Source organism: Durio zibethinus, chromosome 10 (genome assembly GCF_047325235.1).
Source record: "Durio zibethinus cultivar Kanyao isolate XHJ-2024 chromosome 10, ASM4732523v1, whole genome shotgun sequence".
In the NCBI taxonomy this organism is placed as follows: domain Eukaryota; kingdom Viridiplantae; phylum Streptophyta; class Magnoliopsida; order Malvales; family Malvaceae; genus Durio; species Durio zibethinus.
Window position 1 is genome coordinate 1,345,823 of NC_143171.1, and position 23,856 is coordinate 1,369,678.

The 23,856-nt window shown below is 29.5% G+C and overlaps 2 protein-coding genes across 2 annotated transcripts; both read right to left on the reverse strand.

Moving 5' to 3' along the window:
- Positions 1 to 9,462: 9,462 nt before the first annotated feature.
- On the reverse strand, positions 9,463 to 11,396 carry LOC111292728 (AAA-ATPase At1g43910-like). The gene is made up of 2 exons (XM_022885248.2): positions 10,251 to 11,396; positions 9,463 to 10,108 (listed from the first exon to the last, which is right to left on the reverse strand). Exons 1-2 carry the CDS (start codon positions 11,247 to 11,249, stop codon positions 9,701 to 9,703), a joined length of 1,407 nt encoding a protein of 468 aa, XP_022740983.1. The 5' UTR covers positions 11,250 to 11,396; the 3' UTR covers positions 9,463 to 9,700.
- Positions 11,397 to 12,168: 772 nt separating this feature from the next.
- On the reverse strand, positions 12,169 to 22,332 carry LOC111293190 (uncharacterized). The gene is made up of 17 exons (XM_089767246.1): positions 22,215 to 22,332; positions 21,301 to 21,501; positions 21,008 to 21,087; positions 20,835 to 20,930; positions 20,638 to 20,759; positions 16,912 to 16,913; positions 15,824 to 15,882; positions 15,661 to 15,729; positions 14,328 to 14,395; positions 14,117 to 14,213; positions 13,337 to 13,411; positions 13,067 to 13,165; positions 12,783 to 12,926; positions 12,673 to 12,702; positions 12,516 to 12,578; positions 12,340 to 12,417; positions 12,169 to 12,246 (listed from the first exon to the last, which is right to left on the reverse strand). The coding sequence occupies exons 5-17, from the start codon at positions 20,718 to 20,720 to the stop codon at positions 12,169 to 12,171; spliced, it is 945 nt and encodes a 314-aa protein (XP_089623372.1). The 5' UTR covers positions 20,721 to 20,759; positions 20,835 to 20,930; positions 21,008 to 21,087; positions 21,301 to 21,501; positions 22,215 to 22,332.
- Between the last annotated feature and the right edge of the window lie 1,524 nt (positions 22,333 to 23,856).

Sequence of the window (23,856 nt, forward strand, 5' to 3'; positions counted from 1 at the left end):
AAATTTGGGGGGAAAAAAGGAGTACTATAAGGCAAGTGTGTGTGCGTGTAAGTATCTAAGCGAGTGAAGTAATAACGAAGTAACCATCAGTTCACTTACTCGTTCTCAGTTGTAACGTATATGCTTAGCTCACAACTAATTATTAGGGGTTAAACATAGTACTAAGTACTAACGTCTTTTCTTGCTTCACACAATTAATCCTAATTTTACATATAATATATCCAAACCACGTTTATAACTTCAAACCAATATTTTTTACAAATAAAAAAATAAATATTATTATATTTATCTCGTATCGATGAACTAATAAAATTATTATATATTAAGTTTTATTTATTAATATTAATTAATGAGTAATTATTGTAATATTATATTATAATACATTTAAATACATATTATAATTATTATTAAATGTAATATCAATTTAATTTTATATTTTGACGCGTGAAGAGATAAATTATTTGATTTATATATTACGAGAGATTTTTATTCATACACATATATATATAATTAATTATTATATTTTATAATTTGATGAAAAAAACAATTTTTTTTTTCTTTAATGTAAATCCTCGTTTGAAGCTCAGAAGATAACATTAAAGAGTTTGTGACAATAACTTTAATTTTGTGAGCTTAGATTTTGTTGAATTGAGCTTTTACTCACATTCAAAGTCAATTTTATTTCAGATATAAAATTTGTTAATGACTTGACAAACATTTAAATAAATCTGATAATTGATATCAAAATAAAATCCATTGTAAAGGTCACTAACCACTTACAATCATGTGGGTATTGTCGTTTTAAGCTCGTTTTGAACTGTTAAAATTTTGGGTTTTTTAATTTTTTTTTTTTGTATTTTTTGGCTCCAAATTATAATTTTATTATTATGGAGCTTTGTAGGAGTTTGAGATATGAATTTTTTTTACTCAGAAATGGCGCCTAAATATTGAGTTTTTGGGCAAAATGGGTCAGATCTAAAAATCCAAATAACCAAAATCGAGTAAAAAGTAGGCCCTAGTGCGCGTGCACTAAGAGAGTGATCGTGGAGCGTGCAAGGCACGCGCCAATATATTTGCTGTGGGCACGTGTATAACATATTTGCTCAACTAAAGTTGACGATGTGGCAACTTGAAATCTAATGTATATATATTCACCTGCGACTTGTAGATGATGCTAAATGATCCTCAAGCCTTTGGTCAAACGATTAAAAGTATTTGAAGAGATATTAAAAATTTAATTTTAAATTATTTTTTTATTTATATTAAAGTTTTATTTTTTTGATATAATAAAAAAATATATAAATGTTAAATGGGTAAACTTATATCTAAATTTAAGATTTAATAGTTCATATATTTGGTTTATATTTATTTTGTATTGAATACAAAAAAAATAGAAAAATTATTATATTATAAATTAAATTGATGTATCACATATGAAATATATTTTTATATTTTTATTAAATTTATATATAATTTTTAGTAAAATTAAAATTTTATCATTTTTATATTTTTATATGATTAAAATAATTAAAAAGTTTTTAAACTTCATAATTTTATTTAAACAAATTTTTATACTTTTATTATATTCAAATAAATTTTCTAATTTTTAATTACGTACAAATAAATAATTAATATTTAATTTATACATTAATCATTTTTATTTAAAATTAAAATTTATTTAAATATAAATTAAAGTATAAAAATTTATTTAAATATAATAAAATTATCAAAGTTTTTTAAAAAAAGTAAAATAATTCAAAATTTTTTTAATATTTTAACTTTTTTATATTATTTTATATTATATTATCGTATTATCTCTAATATTACTATATCAACCGAATATAAACTTGAATTAATTGAAAAAAGAGTTCCATTATACCGACTCCATCCTCGGACATGTCCTGAATGATACCTTAATCAATATTCCCAAACACTGTTGACAAAGGGTAAGAGATGAAAGAGAACGTGCAGTTGTAGAAAAAGGAGAGAATCTACATGGCTTCTTGTGCTTTTCTTTGTTTGCTTTTGTCAATAATAATTAATAATTATACAAAATTGAGTAAAATCACAAAACTTACAATACCCTTCCTAAATAATAATTTCAAAGATAAAACGTTGGAGGGCGGCTTCCCAGATATACTAAGCATGTGGGTTGGTACCTTAGAGCCTATAGATGATGGCATTGGATTAGAGTCGGATGAATTTTCATTCGGTCTAATTTTGATTTGATTTAAAATTAATTTAATAATTTTAATTTAATCTAATATTTATAAAATATTATTAGTATAAATTATATCTTAATTACATATAAATATAATATGTTTATAAAGTTAATATTTTAAATTAAAATGTTAAATAATAATTTTATTAATATAATACATATTTATATAATTAATTAAATAATAAAAAAAATATTTTTATATATATCCATATCATATTAGAGCAACATAACTTAAAACTCAATTTCATCCAAACTCAACATTAACAAAGAAGCCAATCCGAATTGATCTTTCAAATATATATATATATATATATATTTTGAAGCAGAATAAGTATGATAGAATTATTTTGTCATTTTTAAACCTAGATTTGGATTTGGTATTTATGGATAATATTTTTTATTTTGTTTATTGCTTGCATTTTTTTTTATTTTAAAGTAATAATCATGTGAGAGTTAAGTACAGGTCTTTAGTGTACATCTTCATGGCCTCGCCTTAACTGGATTTTGGCAATGTCTTCTGTACTTGGGAAAGGAAAAGCAATCCATACCTAACGAGTTTCCTCCACCTTGATCCGGTAGGATGATTTATTTAAATCAATGATTTGCTTCATCCATGTCATGAATATTTAAAAATGAGTAATATCTTGAATATTTTTAAATTATTGTAAAATATTTAATATAATATTTAATTTTTAAATTTTTAATGTGATATTTAAATTATAAATACATTAATTAATGTGATTTTACTTTTGATGTACTTAATTTCAAATGATGAAATGTGTCAAATAAATAAATTTTCAATTGTCATATTAATTAATAAATTTATAGTTTAAATATTATATTAAAAAAATTTTAAATTTAAATATCATATTAAATATTTTATTATAATTTAAGGATTGTTAATGATATTAATCCATTTACAAATAATATATAATTCTTTGACAATTATTAGAGGTTATACCAACCTTTCATTGCATAATTGGTTTGTTAAACATGTAATGTAAATATTTTAGGCTGGTAGTGATGAATGGAACTGTGATGGGAAGATTGTGAAAGGCTGTCCGTAAATAGCTAAAACAGATCAGATCAAAGGAGATGCACTAGTGCTTTTCTGGAAGGAGCATGCATGGTTTGTTTCCTTGCTTTTCTTGGTAAACATTTTTAATTAAAGTAGCACAATAGATAATTGACCAAACATGTAATTCTTCCGAATTGTTCTATTATAGCATAGGTTGGATCAAACCAAACTATGCAGCCTATATACAATATGTCAAAGCTTTGATAGAGGTCGGATGTCATTGGCAATGGTTTTGAGAATATATATATATATATATATATATATATAAGGAAAATTGGTTAGAATAAGACCATATATTTTCGTAAGTTACTCGTATTAATTCTTTTAGTTGCTCAAATATTTTTGACATACTTACTTTAACTATTTATAGTAAAATTTTTAATATATAAAGCTTGAGAATAGTTTAGATTTTCTAAGAAAAAATATATTTGGTATCTTTTAATTATTTCTATTACGTATACACACTTGATAAAACAGAGAAAATAAATCTGAATTTAGTTTTTACCTAAAATGAATTGTGAAATTATAATCATGCTATTCAAGTTTTTCACTCAAAGACGATGCATGTATCTTTTTATTCAAAGAGTTGAGTTCAATTTTTTATTATTATTAAAAAAAGAAATTAAAAAATATATATTTTAAAGAAATAAATGTTCATAGCAAAGGGATTACTACATACATATATATATATATAAAAATGTAAAGTAGCATTGAGTAGAATAATGGAGCACATAGAATTGTTGATGATTGCGGGGCGGCGGCGACTTGAGCGCCTAACTATATATCTTAGTACTAACTCATGCAAATTAAGACCATGTCATAATTGCGACATTGCACCATATCTTTTTTTAAGCCCACGAAATAATAAAGGCATTGAAAACAAATTAATTAATTAGGTTATCTTAATTACTCAACCCCTTTTATATATCATAATTAATTTGGCAATGGATTGATCGATTACCCAACTAATTAATGCTAATGGCAATGGCAGTGCCTCCACTCCTTAATTCCACACCCTAATCTTATTAAGCTGTTAATATTGTTAACAAGGCGTTATTGGTTTAAACTAATTAAACACTCGGAAATAAAGAATTATAAACCAATCACATGGACATATATATATATATATATATATATAGTTACTTTTTAATGTTTTATTACACCTTTCGTCCTTCTTTTTTTTCAAAATTATGTTTTTTTAATATTAAAATCTCCTATATTTTTAATATTACATAATTATGTTTCACTTCTTTTCTTTTTTTTTTTTTTTTACTTTTTAGCATTTGAAATTATGAAATATCAAAATTTTAATATTATATACACCAAAATAATTTTTTTTTCTTAAACTCCCTAAAAATCAATGAAGACTAACAATTTGGGATGGAGCAAGTCTGTAATTTGATTGAATATAATTCAGACTTGACCATGAGGTTGTCTATTTAAATTATATATTACCTTTCTTATATTTAAATTAAAATATGATTTTTGTTTTTATATGAAAGTAATTAATTGCATGTATATATATTGTTTATCTATGGCAGCGAAATTTTTATAATCTTTGAAACCACTAATACTACTACTATGACGACTATAGTTTTTTTCTTTTGTATGGTAATGTAGTTATATTTTGTTTTGGATAACAAAATTAGATAATAAATGTAATTACCAAGCTATGAAATTATCTAAATTAAAATTCTTAAATTCTAGGTGTTCAGTTATTTCTTTCTTTTTTTTTAATTTCCATTTTAAGAATGAAGAAAACCTAAATAATTTGAATCCTTTTCTACTTAACTACTCCAAAAAGAAAATACATATATTTGTTCTATGGTTATTGTTCCTAAAGTTTCACGCACATGCATTTTTGTTGTATACACTACAAAAACAAATTTCATATATTGATTTTTAGTTATACTGACGGTCAAATTTCGTTAGTAAAAGAGATTTTTACTGATGGATTTTTAATATCGTCAGAATATACAATACTTATACAAATACTTTATTTAATCGTCAATATAAATAATTTTTTTTTATGATATATAATTATCCGTCAATATAAATATGTTATACACCGTCAGTATAGGCTCAAAATAAAAAAACTATTGGCTTGCAAAAAATTGAATTGAATTATTAAAGGTATTTTTTTTATCAAAAACACCTTCAATAATCCATACAAAAAAATTTTTGTATGGATTATTTATTGATAGTCAAATTCCATAAGTGAAAAAGACTTTTATTGACAGATTTTTAATATCGTCAAAATATACCATACTTATACCAACACTTTATTTAATTGTCGGTATAAATAAATTTTTTTGATGATATATGATTATCCATCAGTATAAATATATTATATATTGATGGTTATTAAATTAACCATCATTATAGGCTCAAAACAAAAAAATTTATTGGCTTACAAAAAATTAAATGGGATTGAATGCATTTTTAGCCAAAAACGCCTTCAATAACCCATTCAAAAAAATTTGGAGATGGATTATTAAAGGCGTTTTCAACTAAAAACTCCTTTAATAATCCATACAAAAAAGTTGCAGAAGATTATTAAAGGTATTTTTGATCAGAAATGCCTTGAATAATCTATTACAAAAAATTAAATAGGATTATTCAAGGCGTTTAAAAACACCTTCAATAATCCATTAACAAAAACATTGGAGCAACTCAATTGGTTAGAACATATGGCTATTAACTATAAGGTTGTAGGTTTGATCATTCTTTTTTGCTTTTTGAGGGTTTCTTAAGATATTATTGAATGTGTTTTTGGTCAGAAATGCTTTGAATAATCCTTTATAAAAAATTGAATAAGATTATTCAAGGTATTTTTTGTCAAAAACACCTTAAATAATCTCTTTCAATTTTTATAAAAGAATTATTCAATACATTTTTGGCCAAAAACACATTGAATAATTGTTAATAAAAATACTGAAGCAGCTTAGTCGGTTAGAGTATACAGCTATTAACTATAAGATCGTAGGTTCGATCCATTCCTTTAGTGTTTTGAAAGAATCCCTTACAAAAAATTGAAAAGATTATTCAATATATTTTTTACCAGAAACGCCTTGAATAACTCCATTGAATTTTTTTAAGAGATTATTTAAGGCATTTATGGCAAAAAAACGCCTTGAATAATCCAAAAAAAATTACAGGCTTATAAATTTAAATCATTTTCTTTACCTCTACCTCATACCAACTCTGCATCCTTAATCTCCAACTCCCATCAACTCTCTTCACCTCTCATTGACTCTACAAACTTAAACCCATCAACACCCATTTTGTTTTAGAGTTGAATCAAAGTTGAAGCATCAAGACTCTCATCACTTCTCAAAAGTATTTTTTATTTTTCTGCATTTCAATTTTGTGTCATCAAGTCATGCCTTTTTTTTTTTGTATTTTTAGTTGTATTATATGAATCTAAGCTTAGTCTTTGTTACTTCGAAAAATAGAGAAGGGCCTAAAAATGTTATTAACGGCATTGCTTTTGTTAATGGAACAGCTTCAATAGGAAAAATAAATGAAAACTTCATCTATTCTACTATGAATTGGTGGCATGTTGATAAATGTGACTATGCAACATGTAGCTGGGGAATAGTTTCTCTTTTTAATCTAGTAAGCAACTTATCTTTAGGCCTCTCGAATAAAAATATCACAAAAAAAAATCTTTTTTTCTAAAATTTTAATGCATGCTTCGATTTTATAAGAATTTCTTAAATAACAATTTGGCTAATTAGGAAATTAATTGTGTGGCTCCGGCATTGGAACAAGAGTTGCAGTAGATCAATATGCATTTGATGTGAACAATCTTTAAAACATTGTTCAAAATATGTATAGAAGATTTGAGGTTCTGCTATTAGTAATAGCACCAAGAGGATTCTTTGATGCAAAGTTCGAGCACCATGTTTGTAGACATTCAATTATAGATATTAATGTTCTTTTTTTTATTATTTAATACAATGATGTTAGTTTTTGATTTATTTTAAATTTGTGGATTATAAAACAATTTGCTTGTTGTTTTATTTCAAATGTTATTAAATAATTTTATTTTTTTGTGTATTTTTACTTTATATGAAATCATATCATATTATGATTATAAATAAATTAATATTAATAATTCAAAATATAATTCAAAAAAAAAATTTTACCCTCGCCTTCAAATTTATACTAATGCATTTTACTATTGAAATATTTCAGGCTATACTAATAATCTATACTGATGAGCATTAATTATCGATATAGGCAATAAAAATTAAAATATACAAGTCTATACTAACGGATGTTAACTGTCGATAAAAAATATAATTGTTTAACACATAACAGATACTATACCAACAATATACATTTACTGACGATATTGAATCATAGGTATATCTCTATAAACTATTCTGATACCTTAAAAATCATCAGTATAAGTCTATATCGATAAAGAATATACTGACAGTTAAAAATTCATCAGAATACATATTTTAACTATCGGTATAGGGTTTATGGTGTTATACTGTCGGATTTTGAGGTTTTACCGATACTTTTTTTAATGTCACTATATGTCAAATTTCTTATAGTGATAGAAGCATGAGTGGAGCAATACTAGTTTTCTTTTTTTTTTTGGTGGGGGGGGGGGTGGCGGGCAGTAAGCAAGAGTAGTTAATAGTATTTGCATATAATATTAATCAATAATTACTTCAAAAAATTTATTAATCAATAGAAATCTTAGACTATAGTTGATCAGATAAATTATTTTTATTGATAGTTATTTTGATGATTTATAGAATAAGATTTTGAAACAAACATCTAAATATATAACAGACTTTTTAATATTTTACATGTCAATAATGTAATTTAGTAGGTAACATTGTAGATATATATATATATATATACACGTATATATGGCATGTAAAAAAAATTAATTTCTTCTTTGTTTGTTAAATTATGAAGTTTTAATCATTATTATTATTGTTATTATTATTATTATTATTTTGACAATAAGTTTTAATCATTATTAAGCAAATCAATCAAGCATAAAGGAAGAGTAAAGTACACTGTCATTGATCTGAAACAAAGGATGATTTTGTTTAAGTTTTTAGCTTAGGCCCATAATAAATCATCTAATTTTCAACATATTTTGGATACATCGATATCATACATAATTTACAGTATACTTGATAAATTTACATTGGGTGATCAAAATATAAACAGTGGTCTATTTTGACAGTTTGTTCACTGGGATTCTTAAACAGTGGTGGTATTCTTCTGTCCCATCTTCACTCCGGTCAATTTGGCTTGCAAGGATCGAAATAGTAATTGAGCATAAGCGTATTAATTACAGTGGATGATTTGCTCTTGAATATGTTTCAAGAGTTGCCGCGATTAGCTGGTGCCAAAATGTGGAAACTTTGGAACATCTTCCTCAAATTAATTGACACATAGATTGCAGAGGTGATAAATGTCCACTTTGTCAATATTTTTCGAGAGACTAATAAGAAAGATGACAGATACATTGGCAATGCTTTTGTTTTTTTGTAATAGGGATCAGAAGAATGTGCAGCTTAAGGAAGTCTAATACTTTTGTTGTTTTTGTAAGAGGGAGTTGCTTAAGGAACTGTATTAAGCAATGCTTTTTGGTTACATGGGCTTTTGCCTGCTCGGTTGTATTGTCTTATGCATATATATATATATATATTCTTAATTAATTTGTTGTAGCTACGTAGCATATGGTTGCTTTTCCCAATTTTATTTTGTTTACAAGAAGTAGATTAAAATTAGATGAACTCCTTTTTAACTAACTTGTGATTTGTAATTAACGAGATATTTTGGACCCACATCCATAAAACTGATTAATTGAAATGAGCTGTTGTTTTATTTTGGAATCACATTTATCATTATCTTCTAGCTCTTCTTGGGTTGGCTGGCTTCTAAAAAGTAAAGATTTTTGTGTTTGTGAGCCTAATTCTTTGCACCTACAAAGTCGCGATGATGATGATGATGACTCAGTTCATCACTTCCTTTAATTATTACATTGTCTTTCTTTAAAAGCTTGTTTTTCTTTTTCCCTTTATCTAATTTAAAATCAAAACAATTTCTTCAAAATTTAAAATCATTTAATTCCCCAATGAATTATATTATTTTTTGATCACGCAATGTAATTTAACAAGTATACTGTAAATTACACAACTAATACCATTTCTCTGCCCGCCGTCTAATAAACTGATTGGCTAACCCTAATAATAAAAAGATGTCATTACCAAATTGAGCATTTCAATTTTCTTATTACAATCCTCATTCATCATAAGCAAGATGTGAGGAATTTAATACAATCAACCTGAATCAGGAATTTACTTTTACACTATTTGAATACCAATTGATACTAGAACAAACATAAAAGAGCTACTTCAGCTTCAGCTTTCTTTTCCATCCTGTTTCTGAATAGGAGGAGCCCCAGCTTCCCGAGTTTCTTCATTCCTTTTCCTGCGAAGAAAGTCGATGAAGCTTTCCAGTACAGCTTTAGGCTCGTCACTCTTCATGAGCTGCTGTGCTACTTCTGCTGGAGTGACTGTCGTACTTTCTAAAAGATTTTCAATAGTAACAAAGGAGGAATGGTCTTTGATTCCAAGATATGTAGCTGCAAGCTTTCTAAATCCAGCAGGAGAGCAATAGCCCATGTAAATGTGAACATCCATTCGTCCTGGGCGCAACAGAGCTGGATCCAACTTCTCTTTATGATTTGTGGTGAAGATGATGATCCTCTCATCCCCACAGCTCGACCATAAGCCATCTAGGAAGTTGAGTAAACCTGAAAATGTTACCTACAGAATCACCACAATTGTAAGCTTGTAACTGAATCACCTTATTCACATCACCTAACCTCTTTAAGAAGTCACAAGTTACAAAGGCCAGAACAAAGGAAATGATGGAAAGAGTAAGGGAATCATGCAAAAATATAATTACCCCAGGATCATTAGGAGAAATGCGATTTGGTTGCTCATCGTCCTTATCTTCTTGATCATCTTGAACCTTGGCACGATCATGAGAGACTTTTGTGCCACAGTCTATGTCCTCAATAAGGAGAATGGACCTGTTTGTGGTAGAGGTTAGTATATGTCTTAAGTCAGCGTCACTTCGAGCACTTTGGACTTGAAGATCGTATATATTGTATCTCAAGTGGTTTGCAATTGCAGCGACCAGTGAAGATTTCCCTGTCCCCGGTGGACCATAAAGAAGGTACCCTCGTTTCCAAGCCCTGCCAACTCCCTCAAAGAAATCCTTGCGTGCAACAAATGAGTCAAGGTCTTCCATTATGAACTGCTTCAGCTTTGGTTCCATAGCAATAGTGTCAAAGGTTGCAGGGTGCTTAAAAACTGTGGATTCCCACATGGAAGATTCTTGATCGTAGGTGTAGATGTTGAGGGTCTCACGCTTGTTCAAGATGGATTGTGCCGTTTTCGCAATGTGAGGGAAGTAGCTTTGCATTACTCTATCTCTGTCACCTTTCTTACAGGTCAAGCGGAAGTATCTTTTTTCGCGAGGGAAGTACTTTTTGGAGTCAATAGAACGAAGGGTCCATTCTAAGCGCATGCCATGGAATTCATCAATGATCTTGCAATCAACGGGAATGCTTTTTTTTGGTGGCACTCTGGGATTTAGGGGTTCGTTGGATCCAATCAACAGACTATCTGTTGAGGGGCCGATCCTAGTAGGCAAATAGGCTTCGACGACGCGGAATGTTTCGTTATTAAGAGCTTGCCAACGTTGCTCGATAATGAAAGTGAAGTCAGAGGAAAGACAACGAGAGGCCAAGTCAAAGAATTTAGAGGAAATATAGTTTTGCATTCGGTAGGGGATCATTTCATTCAACATTGTGCGAAGTAGCATGGCCATGGCGGAGACGGAGGCATAGATGGACAAGAGGGTGGTGATGGAAGGCAGCTGTCCCAACAGTGAAGACATTATTATCTCTTGCTATTTAGGCTTTGGAGAATGACAATAAGAAGAGTTATTTTATAAGCAGGCGGACTGAATTTGAACCGAAGAGAGTAGGAATTTGTTCACGTAAATTTCATGCTAGTACTAATCACGCAATTGAAACGTTCTCAACGCCTTTGGCGGGCAATGAAAGAAAGAATATTTCAAGCTTCAAACTTCCAATTTACAACATACAACATTCTGAAAAACAAATTCAAACATTAAACGCAACTTGAGCTTCAAGTATAACTCCGAGTGATGGATTGTGATGACCGTTTCAAAGCACTCTGCTTTGAAATTTATTAGATAATTATAAGAATTTATTTATCACAATAAATTAACAAAATTATTTGAAAATTTTTAAACCCCCCTCCCCACCCAAAAAAATTAAGAATGGAGAAGAAAAGGATAAAGTGAAGGAACATTTCCGTTGCTAAACTACAAGCACAAGCGTAAGAAAAGAATATAACATCGAATTAGGATCGGGGGTTTCTTGGAACTACATTTCTGGCATACTCTCTTCAAGTACTTACAAGATTAAGCTCGTTGCCCACCACCCCACCCCCCCCCCCCCCCCCCAAAAAAAAAAAAAACCTCGTTGACTTGGAAGATTGTTCACGCTATCTGGAAACTGTTTGGTCATTTGTTCAACAAACACTAAGAAATGAAGCCTGGATCATCTAAGAGAGTTCCTTTCAACTTCAAAGCAATGCACTCATTTCCTTTATTTTCTTACTTTTTCACCATTAAGTAATAGCTACAAAATTTCCATGCATTGGATTACAAAATATACTCCCAAAAATGATTTCAAAACCATAAAAACATTTCTTGCAACCCATGAAGAAACTCATCCTCAAATAAATGCAAACTGTCAAAGAAACAACAAAAGCTTTCACCTTTCAAGTTAAGTTTTGGGTCTGCTCGGCTGGCTGTAGTTCCCAAATTTCCCTAAGACGGCTGCTTCGGATAATGTATCCCAAACCTGCATTATAGTTTGTAATATAATCACCCTCCATTCAATGGTACCAAATTCCAATACTAATAAAAACATGCTATTGCAAGATTCTCCACTCACTCCCAATTTTCCCTTTGAGCCCCCAATAGCCAGCAAAAAAGGACTATCTTGTGAGAAGGAAATGGAAAAGACAGCTTCCTACTAAGATTCACAATAACATGTAAGAATGAATACATATTGGAGAGATCAGAAAGTAACACATGGCTTCCCAAATGCTTCCTCTAAATCACACTTACTGCTTTAGGATTCCTGGACGCAACACATGTAGGTTGATTGTTTGATAAATCCCAAAGTTTTACCTGAAGCAAATGAAGATCAACCACTGAAACCACCTAAACTATATTCATAACTTTCCATGGTATATGAAAGCACTCAAAGAAAAACTTAATTTACCATTTTATCCATGGATCCAATCGCAAGAAGCTGTGACAAAATAAAACAAGTGTCATGCACAGGAAATAAATAACCTAACCAAGGAATGAGAACGAGACATAGGTTTATACATTTGGTGCGGCAGGATTATATGAAAGGGTGCAAGCCGCTTTGTCATGTGCACGGAGAGTAAAACTTGGTTTTGACTCGGAAGATGGATCCAACTTGGCAGCTCGAATATCATAACCTCTGATTGTACCGTTTTCAAGACTCACCTGATTAAAACAAAAAAATCTCAATATGCAGCCAATTAACAAAGATAGTCTTCCGTCTCTTTGTTTTTAAATGGAAGAAATAAATAAATGCAACAGCATCTCTAAGACATTAGCCCTAAGTGAAAGGCTGAAGCACACACCACAAATGAGTACTCGGTGTGTGGATCCCATGGCAGGCATTCAACCTCAGCAGTGACTGACCACTTAAAACCAGATTGAGACGGTACTCTCCCATCCTTCTGCAATGTATAACCATGGTAAAATTATTCTCTCAATACATTGAAAGCAATCAAAAGAGAAAAAACCAAACACAAATTGCTTTGGCAGAAAAGCAGAAGGCAAACACAAGTTGCTTTGGCAGAACAGTTGAAAAAATGTACGAACTTTAAGCAAGTAAACAATTTAATTACCATGACAACTGAACAATCAAAAGATCCACTAAGCAGAACTTGTGGCACATGATGATTCCAGGTAACTGCTTGAACCTGCAAAGTTTTTTTTAAAAAAAAATGGAATATTTAAAATTAGAGCAACAATTAATAACAAAATTCAACATCAATAAAGTAGTTATAGTTACAACTGAGATTGTTCTAGAAGGCAAAATTTTTGTGGTGGTTTTCATATAATATTTGCCATCTAATATAACAATCTAAAGGATTAAGAACAAATTATCTGTATTCAAACACAAAAGCAAACAAATTCTACAAATTACCCACTTGCGCAGTTCCAAACATCTTTTGCTTTAATATCTGTTAATGCTTTAAAATGGAGATGAAATCAGCAGATGCCACATATAAGCACTGCATCATCTCAATGCTTGTTCTGCTCAGCGAGATAGATATGGACACACACACATACAGCAAAACACTAATCCAAGAGAAGAAAGGTCAGTGATAGGAAAAACTGGTAACGAGATCAAATATAGAGCCCTGAAATTAGATTGACCCTACCTTGAAGATAATATTCATTCATTTGTTTTAATATCCTAAAATTTTCATATAACAGTTGCACAGGCAATATCTGCTCAACACGCCACTATAATGAGCTGTGGAGATGAAAACTAGATTCAAACACAATATGTAGCATATATGCAATTATTAAGTGCGGATAGAGATTTGTTTTCTTTTCCTGCATATTCCAAATATATTTGGAAGACAACTTCTATGGTGCTAGTAAAACTTAATTCTTACCTTGCCCTCGTGATGTTCCATGGTTATGTTGCATTTTCCGGCAGCAACATCCCAAATCTTCACTTGTTTGTCAGCACTTGCACTAGCAAGGATATTCCTCTTTTTTTAAAAAAAAGAAAAAAAAAAAAGAAAAACTTCAAGTATAAGAATTAATTTCCTCATAAATTTCCATTAAAGCAAGAACAGGCAAAATCTGGAAGATCAAAATAACCTGTATTCCTTGTTCCAAGCTAGACCAAGAACTGCACCAGTATGACTGCCCTCCTTGTATTTTGATTTCTAACGCAAAGCAAAGCAAGGAAGTGAAAAAAATAATAATAATAAGTTGTTATTCTCAAATCTAAACTTTAGTTAACTGGTGTGAATATTTTTAACAGATTTATGACATAAAGGGGGGGGGGGGGGGGGAGGTGGAATCATCACCTAATTTCCTAACACATTATACACCATATTTATAGTAAGATGTATGTGTACTTCATAGCTTATACAGAGACTAACAGATGCAATTTCCAAAAATTATGTTTATACTGCATTAAATATGGCATAAATATCATTTTAGTTGGAGTCAGATTTCTTCAAAATCAAAACTAAATAGAACTGAAAAAATTACCAAGCAGCAAATAAAAACAAAAGAATCCACACCAATTTTTATGAAAATGGTAATAAGGTCATAACCTTTCTACCATCTCAGCTCTGAGCTATTTTTATTTAGGACCTCCTCATGGTAATGTCATGGCAGTAGAGTTTGTAATTAAGCTAAGGATGAACTGATAATATGATGTTATTCCTCTATGGGCAGGATTGAATATCAGGGATGAAAGACAAACGGCATGGAAGAGTGAGAAAAGCATATTCGCTCACCATTACAGACCCTCCTGTACTTGAGTGTACAGGAACTGAAACCTTTAACCTCACTCTATCTAAAAACGTTCTTTTGATAAACACACCACCATAGACCACCTCCTTTTTATTTTTTCCCCCTTTAAAAGAAGACAAAACAATACTACCATAGACATGTCCATTGCCAAAAGAAGCTCCACTGCCATATATACACTGTTCATATAAGAACATGTATTTGAAAGACAACTTGGAGTCATATCTTACTATCTACAGATGATAAATTTACAAAGAAATCCCTTCTGCACAACTCTTCATTCTATTACATGATAACATCCATCTAGATACCTAAAGTGGTGTTTGTCAAAAGTGTCAAAAAAGGGATAGAATGCCAGAAAGTGGTCATATTTATGAAGATCATATGATAAATGAATAACATTAAATGAAAGTAATCACCCTTTGAATTGCATAAAAGGAATTTCAACTAAAATAGACACTTGAAGATGGACCACAAACTTGTTCTTTATCACATTCAATGTAGCCAATGTTAACATACATTGAGATATCCATGAGTAAAAGAACTAACGTTCATGAAAAGACCAAAAATATTTTCACTATAAACTTATGAAGTATTTGACAAAAGAGCAAACTTATAAAATTTAAAAAATTTTAAGGGCAATAAATTAGGAAGGAATTCAGTAAAAAACCTGATTTCCTTTCTTTGTCTTCTTCACCACTGTGCCACCTAATACCACACATGGCTGTATTTCATCGATCTAAGAAAAATACGATAGATGGTTTTGAATAGACTCATTGTCAGTAACTTTATAACCTATGAGATAAGTAAGACTAACATTTTCTATAACATACAATGTCAAGGTCCCATATTTCAATTGATGGCTCCATTGAACCAACAGCCGGAAAATTCCCTGCAATAAAATAGGAGCAAGTGGATACATGTGAATTAGCACCAGCTAAATATGAGAGCATTATTTTCCCATTCCTAAGATTTCAAAAAAAAGAAAAAAAATAGACAACAACGTCCACTTGAAATCAAGCTCATGGAAATTAGGAATTATAAATTCTCGAGAACAAGCCCGAGAAAATTGAAGTACTTCTTGGAAGCGCACATGCACACAAACAGAGACATAGACAAATACCCACAAAAACTTTAATAGTACAAATGAATATAAGTGTCTATGTCAAAAAACTACGAAATAAAATTATGTGAAAAACTAAATGTATATTAAAAAACTACTCATAAAAAATTATACAAGCACCTTAGGTTTATATACAACCAATTAGTAGGTAAACTAAGAAACTAAATCTTTCAAAAAACTAATACCATCCTAATTTTTTGTTCTTAATTATAGAGATACAAATACTTAATTCTAGGGATATAAATATAAATATATAAATTACAATATTACAATCAACTGTAAATAAATGTTTTCCCACACTCCCCCTCAAATTGGTGAATAAGTGTTTTTCATTCCCAACTTGAAAATAGTTTCTTGATATGTTGCACTATTGAGACCTTTAGTCAACACATTTGTAAGTTGACCTTTAGTTGATACATACGTTATACAAATCAACCCACTATCTAGTTTTTCCTTTATAAAATACCGATCTACTTCAATGTGTCTTGTTTTGTTGCACAAGATTGTGTGCAATGTTTATTGCAAACTTATTATCATAGTAGAGTCTCATTGGTTCATCTCACTTGATCTTCAGGTCTTCTAGGATAATCTTTAACGATAGTAGTTCACAAATTCCTTGAGCTGCTTCAGCACTTGATCTTGCCACCACATTTTATTTTTCACTCCTCCAAATCATAAGATTACCACTTAGGAAAGTGCAGTAGCTTGAGGTAAATCTTTTATCAGTTACTGAACATGCACAATCAACATTTGTATATGCCTCTAAAACCAGCTTCAATTTTTTTTTGAATAAGATACCTCTCTTAGGATTGGCCTTCAAATAGTGCAATATACGGTAGATAGCCTATAAGTACACTTCTTTAAGACTATGTATAAATTGACTTATTACACTCACAGCATATGCTATATCAGATCTAGTATGTGAGAGATAAATGAGTCTTTCAATTAATTTTTAGTACATCTCTCTATCTACAGTAATATCTTCATTAGCTTATTCAAGTTTATGATTAGGATTTATAAAGGTATTTGCAAGTTTACATGTGAGTTTTCTAATTTTCTACAGAAGATCCATAACATATTTCTATTATGAGATGAAAATACCATGTCATGAGTGAGCTATTTCAATTCCTAGGAAGTGCTTCAATCTCATTAGCTTTTTTATCTCAGATTCTCTAGTCAAATACTATTTTAAAGGTTCTCTCTCTTTTTCATCATCTCAAATTACAATTATATCATCAACATACACTAATAAAACTGTGACTCTTCCTGAATCAGAGTACTTGATAAATAATATGTGATTTTCTTAACTCTACTTATATCCCATTGCTAGTATTACTTTGGCAAATATGCCGAACCAAGTCCTAGGAGACTGTTTAAGGCTATATAAAGCCTTTTTTAGCTTGCATACTTTGTTTACTTCTAGATGACCTCAAAATCCCAATGAAACTTTCATATATATTTCTTCTTTCAAATCACCATGTAGAAAAGCATTCTTTACATGAAATTATTAAAGGTGCCAATTGTAATTTGTAGCCAATGATAACAAAATCCTAACTGTATTCATCTTGACAACTGGAGCAAAAATTTCATGATAATCCATTCCATAAGTTTGAGTGTAGCCCTTAGCTACTAACCTAGTTTTATACATTTCAATAATACAATCCGCCTTGTATTTTATACTAAAAACCCATTTACACCCAACTAGATTTTTTTCTTCCGGTAACTTTACTAGTTCTCATGTCTTATTTTTCTCTAAGGTCTCCATTTTTTTTTCATGGCTTACTTCCATTTCTCATTGGATAATGCCTCAGATAATGTAGTTGAAACAAAAATAGTGTTTAGGCTCACAAGAAAATTTTTGTGAAATGGTAATATTTTTTAATGACACAAAATTAGAGATTGGGTATAGTGGATGATTAGTACATTCTCTGATTCATTTTTTAATGGCAATAGGTAGATCATAATCAATAGTTATAGTTTTAGGAGATTCATGCTTATTTTGAGAAATAATGTTAAAGACTATAGTTACTTTATTTTCAGAGTTAGGATCAGGTTTTTAGACTGGCACTGATTCAAGATCTGAAACTTTCTTTCTTGAGTACACTTGTAATTCATTCATAGAATAAAGAACAATATTATCTTTTGTCACATCTTCTGTGTTTGAAATGGATTCAGACTCAAATTCAATGTTTGACTTGGACTCAAAAAAAATAAGTTTCGACTTAAAAGAATTAATAGGTGAAAATGTTGAAGAAAATGACAAATCAAGCAAAAAAAGTCTTTATCCTTATCTTCCATGAATGAAGTCTCCTTCTGAAGATAAGGTTAAGTAAAAAATAGTTTACTTTTTTCTACAATGACATTTGTAGACACATAAAAGTTTTTGGTAAGAGGATGATAACACTTATACATTTTCTAAGTTGATGAATATCCCATAAAAATACATTTAATTACTCTGAAATCCAACTTTCCCCTATTGTGACTGTGAACATGAATAAATGATGTACAATCAAATATCCTAGGTGTGAGGTTGTTTGTGGTATTAAAGTTAGGATAAAATTGTGAGAGTAGTTTCATAGGAGTTTTAAATCCCAAAACCCTTGAAGTTAATCTATTTATAATATGTGACAATGAGAATAGCTTTCTCCTAGTAAGATTTGGGTACATTTGCTTAAAAAAGTAAAGCTCGGGTTGTGATTAGTAAATGACTATTTTTCCTCTTTGTCACTCCATTCTACTGTAAAGTATTAACACAAAATGACTCATGAATAATCTCTTTCTTTTGGAAATAGGTAGATAAATTCTGGTTGAAATAGTTTATTGCATTACCAAACCTAAATCTCTTGATTTTCACTCCAAATTGATTATGGATAATTTTTTGGAAGCTTAAAAACACATTATTCACATCTGACTTAAATTTAAGTAAAAGTATTTAAGAGACCCTGATATAATTATCTATGAAAGAAACAAACCACCTTACACTAAAAATATTAAGAATTGTAGAGAAACCTTATATGTCACTATGAATCAAGAAAAAATGAGTAGAATTTCTTTTATTAATAATTAGAAAAGATATACGTCTATTATTTGCAAGTTCACAAACATCACAATAAAAATTTTCAGCATTTAATCTTTTGAACAAAAAAGGAAATATATTTTTCAAAGTTCCAAAAGAAGCATGTCCAAGACGAAAATGGATAAATCTAGATGTTATCTTTATTTAGAGATTTTTCATAAAAAAAATGACAAAGGTAAACTATTCTTAATATTACTTGTGATGTTTGATGTCTTAAGATAATATAGTCCATCATTTTCCTTAGCAAGTCCAATCTTCTTTTCCGAACTCTAGTTTTAAAATTCACAATAAGATGGATAAAAAGTCACTTTACAGTTTATATCTTTGATAAGTTTTTGTATAGATATCAGATTAATAGATAATCCAAGAACATGAAGAACATTTTTAAGAACAAACAAGGGATTAATTTGAACATCTTTTAATCCTGCCACTGTAGTAAGTGAACCATCTGCAACAATAATTTTTCTATTATTAGGACACAAGGTATATGTACTAAACTTCTATGAGGAATATATCATATGGTCTATAACTCATAAATTAATGATCTAAGAACTTGTAATAGGTTTAACTGAGACATTTAATCCATGAAAACTAGAAGCTTTACCTGAACTAGAGACCTTACCCAAGGAACATACCCCAATATACTTTTCAAGGGTTTTCAATAGGCTTCTTAGCTTCTCAATTTTTTTTGTCCAACTATTCTTATTTTCGAGACATTTGTAATACTTCGATAATTTTTTCAATTGACTCTTTCTCAAATTGGATGGTAGTGATATCTCTTTTTGAATTGAAACAAATTTCAAGATATAACCAGAAATGACTTTTAGCAATGAAGGCTAAAGAAAGAAAAAATAAAATGGCTATAAAGACCTTAACAGGGTTCGACAATGAACGCCTAAAATAGAAGTCAACAAGGAAAGCTAAAAATTTTGCTTCCCAAGAATAGCCTAAAGCTCTAATACCATATAAAGCATTCAACTCACAATCAATTGGCCGTAAGTGGAGGGGCCCAACCTAAATATAAGACTATAAGATATTAAAAATTTATTAGGTGTAGGATAATCCATTTTAACAAGCCTATATCACGTGTAGGCAAAGATAAAAAAAGCCTTCCACATGATAAATTAGGAAAAGTCAATGAAAGAAATTCTTAGCTCTAATGCCATGTAAAAAAACTAAGAAATAAAACTATATGAAAAATTGAAGGTATATTGAAAAATTGCTCATAAAAAATTATATAAACACCTTAGGTTTATATACAACTAACTAGTGGGTAAATTAGGAAACTAAATCTTTCAAAAATTGATCATATAATTGAGGAATTGTTTATCTTAATTTTTTATTTTTAATTCTAAAGACACGAATACTTAATTCTAAGGATACAAATATAAATATACATATTACAATATTATAATCAATTGTAAATAAATATTTTCCCATAATCTAACCTTTTTTCCCCTCTAAGCAGGCAAACAAGCCATGTAGTGCAAAGCAAAAATGATGAAATAATGATATCATTGTGAACATACATGTTTGAATCACCTTCATCTGGATCATCATATATCTAAATCTGTTTGTATAGAAATAGTGCACAATGAATGCCTAGGGTGTATGTTTCTGATGTGTGTGTGTGATGGCAACATGCCTTAAGATACCTAACATCATCTTCATTGTGTGCACAAACTATGACAGAATCCATAGGTCTAATGGTCATGTCTTCAATCTCTTCTGAATCATCATCCTAAAATTGTCCCAGTAATAAAAACTAAAGAAATTATAAAAAAAAAGGTCAAACCATAAGGAAGTTCTCATTCTTACATCCTCATCCTTTAAAAATGGATCCATTACATTGTTTGGATAATAAAAATCACTAAACTCCTAGCTAAATAGCTCAATACCTGACATCAACAATGAGTAGGGGCTTCATTAGATATAATCAAACATGCACGTATAGTAAGGCACATGTGAGAGTCATGATTACTATCAAACTAAAATTTAAAAATGTTTCAAGATCAATTGCAAATCAGGATCTCGATAACAACAAAATAAAAGAAAAAAGCAAATAAAAGAAAAAAGCAAATAAAAACAGTAGATAATCTAATCAAAGATACAATCATCTTTATCATCATAATGTTCTATGTCAAATTCCTTCAAACCATCTGTAAGATCTTCCAATTGTATCCCCAACTTGTTCTTGAAAGTTTTGCCAAGAGCATCTACCATAGAAAGTGCTTGGGCTACGTCTTTAGTTTGCATATTAACTTCGACATCCATATCTTCATCTTTTTTCTCATTGTCATTATCTTTATTGTATAAAATAAGACCATTAAAAGATTGCATTAATCTAATCCTATATGCCAATGAACCAATTGTTCATACCTAAAATGGATAGTTTCTTTCACATAATCTCAAAGACACTCTAAAGGCATATTACTCGAGAAAACATATACCCATTTTTGATAAAAGAAAGACTCCAATCAACTAAGGCTCCATTTCATTGTTGCTTCAGCTACTTTTTTTTTTTTAATTCTAAGTAGAAAGTATAAAATGTGTTTGGACAGAGATACCAATAATATTTTAGAACAACTAAAACAACTTTTTTTTTTTGTGAACGACAAAAATACATGATTTCACATATATATGCAACAACTATGTTTGAATATGAGGTATATTTTAATCCAATTAAATTTTTTTATGTAAAATGTAAATAGCTAACAACAAGTAGCAAAAGTAACAACTAAACAAAACCTAAAACGTTGATCTTTAATTCTTAATTACATCTATTATTAAACAAAGCAAACGTAGTTAGCTTAATTTTAACAAAATCTTTTTTTTTATTTGAAAAACTTAACAAAATTATACAACAAATTGGGCAGAGTAATTTCTATATGTTGATTAAACTAATCCTATAATTCATTTTCATTTTTTTTTCATTTTTATGTTGCAACAAGCAATTATCCAAATTGAATAATTATCTAACGAAATAAGGTTGAATTTATGTTGAGCAGCAAAAGCAAATAGTACATTCTATCTAAGGCGCTAGATTTGATTATTTTTTCAATTTTGCTTATGGAAGGTAACTAAGCCACTGTTGGTTCAGCCTTTGAAGCCCCTTTCGACACTTATGAGATTTTTGATATCATTCTTTACACATACCTTTTTACCTAATTAAATTTTCTTCAAAGTTAAAGAAAAATAGGCAATAGCTAATAGAAGAAATGATACATACAAGTTGAAGCTGATTACTTAAGTAAAATTCATAAAATAAAGTAAGCTGAAAAAGGTTCCTAATTGTGCCTAAAGGCCAAAACCTTAACAGTGAGGGAAACCGCTCCTATTTAAAATTCACTTTTCTTGATTTAAACAAAATTTTAAATGCATATATAACATATCTACATGCAAAGAGGTAGGGTGCATTTACTTGCATGTGACTAAAAATGTTAATAGTATGTGCAAAGCAAATTAAGTATAAATCATATCGGGTTAAGTTCGGATCAATCTTGTTACATCTAAATCCGATAATTTAAATCTTAAATTTTACCCAATTTTGTTCATATTACTAAAACATATATATATGATTGAATATCATAAATATGATGGATTATCGATCATTAATGAGAGATATAAATATTTCATTTAATCCAAGATTTTAATTTAAGGTTAAATTTTTATTTTATTGATTTTTTTATTTTTTTTTAAAAAAGTCTAAAATTAATTAAAAAAAGTTAGGATTGAAAAAAAATTGAAATCCCTAAAAATGTGTTTTATTTAGATTTTTGAGGTTTAGGATTCTTATTTAAATTTTATTCTATTTAAATCCTTGTAATTCTTATGTTAATCAATAAGAAGTTATCTTTTCTTTCTCCTCTATTCTATTTTATTCTGTTTATATGGTATCAAAGAATATGCATTTCTATTGACAATCGTGATAGTCAAAACAGCCATGACTGGATAAAAATGCACAGCATCTGCAGGTGCTATTAGTGAAGGTGTTTCTACCATAAATATTAGTCGATTTGAAAATTCATCTACCTAATTAACCATTCACAAATTAAATGGTAAAAATTATCTAGAATGGAAGCAATCAATGAAGCTCATGATTGATGGCAAAAGAAAGCTCAACCACTAAAGAAATCAGCTAGCAATGACCCAACATTAAAGACATGGAGATTTGAGAATTCTTTAGTGATTACATAGCTTGTAAATTCCATAAAGCCAGCAATCAAAAAAACTTACTTGTTTTGCCAACTATAAGAGAAGTATGGGAAGTAGTTTGAGAGACATACTCTAATTTGAAAAACTCATCTCAAATCTTTGAGTTGAAGACTAATTTATGGCATTCTAAACAAAGTGATCAAAAGGTGACAACATTACAATGAGATGAAAGCATTTGTGGTAAAAGCTAGACTTATGTTATGAAGAAGATTGGGAATGTGCAAATAATAGTGTAAGATACATGAAGAGGATGAAAAATGATAAAGTATAAGTTTTTTTTAGCAAGGCTGAACAAGAACCTAAATAAGGTTCGAAATCGAATTCTTGGGTGGAAACCACTTCCAACTCTTTGTGAAGTGTTTGCTGAAGTAAGAAAAGAATAAGGCCAACAAAAGGTGATGTTGTGAGAGAATAACCAACCTACTACTGAAGCTTTTGCTCTCGCCATTAAG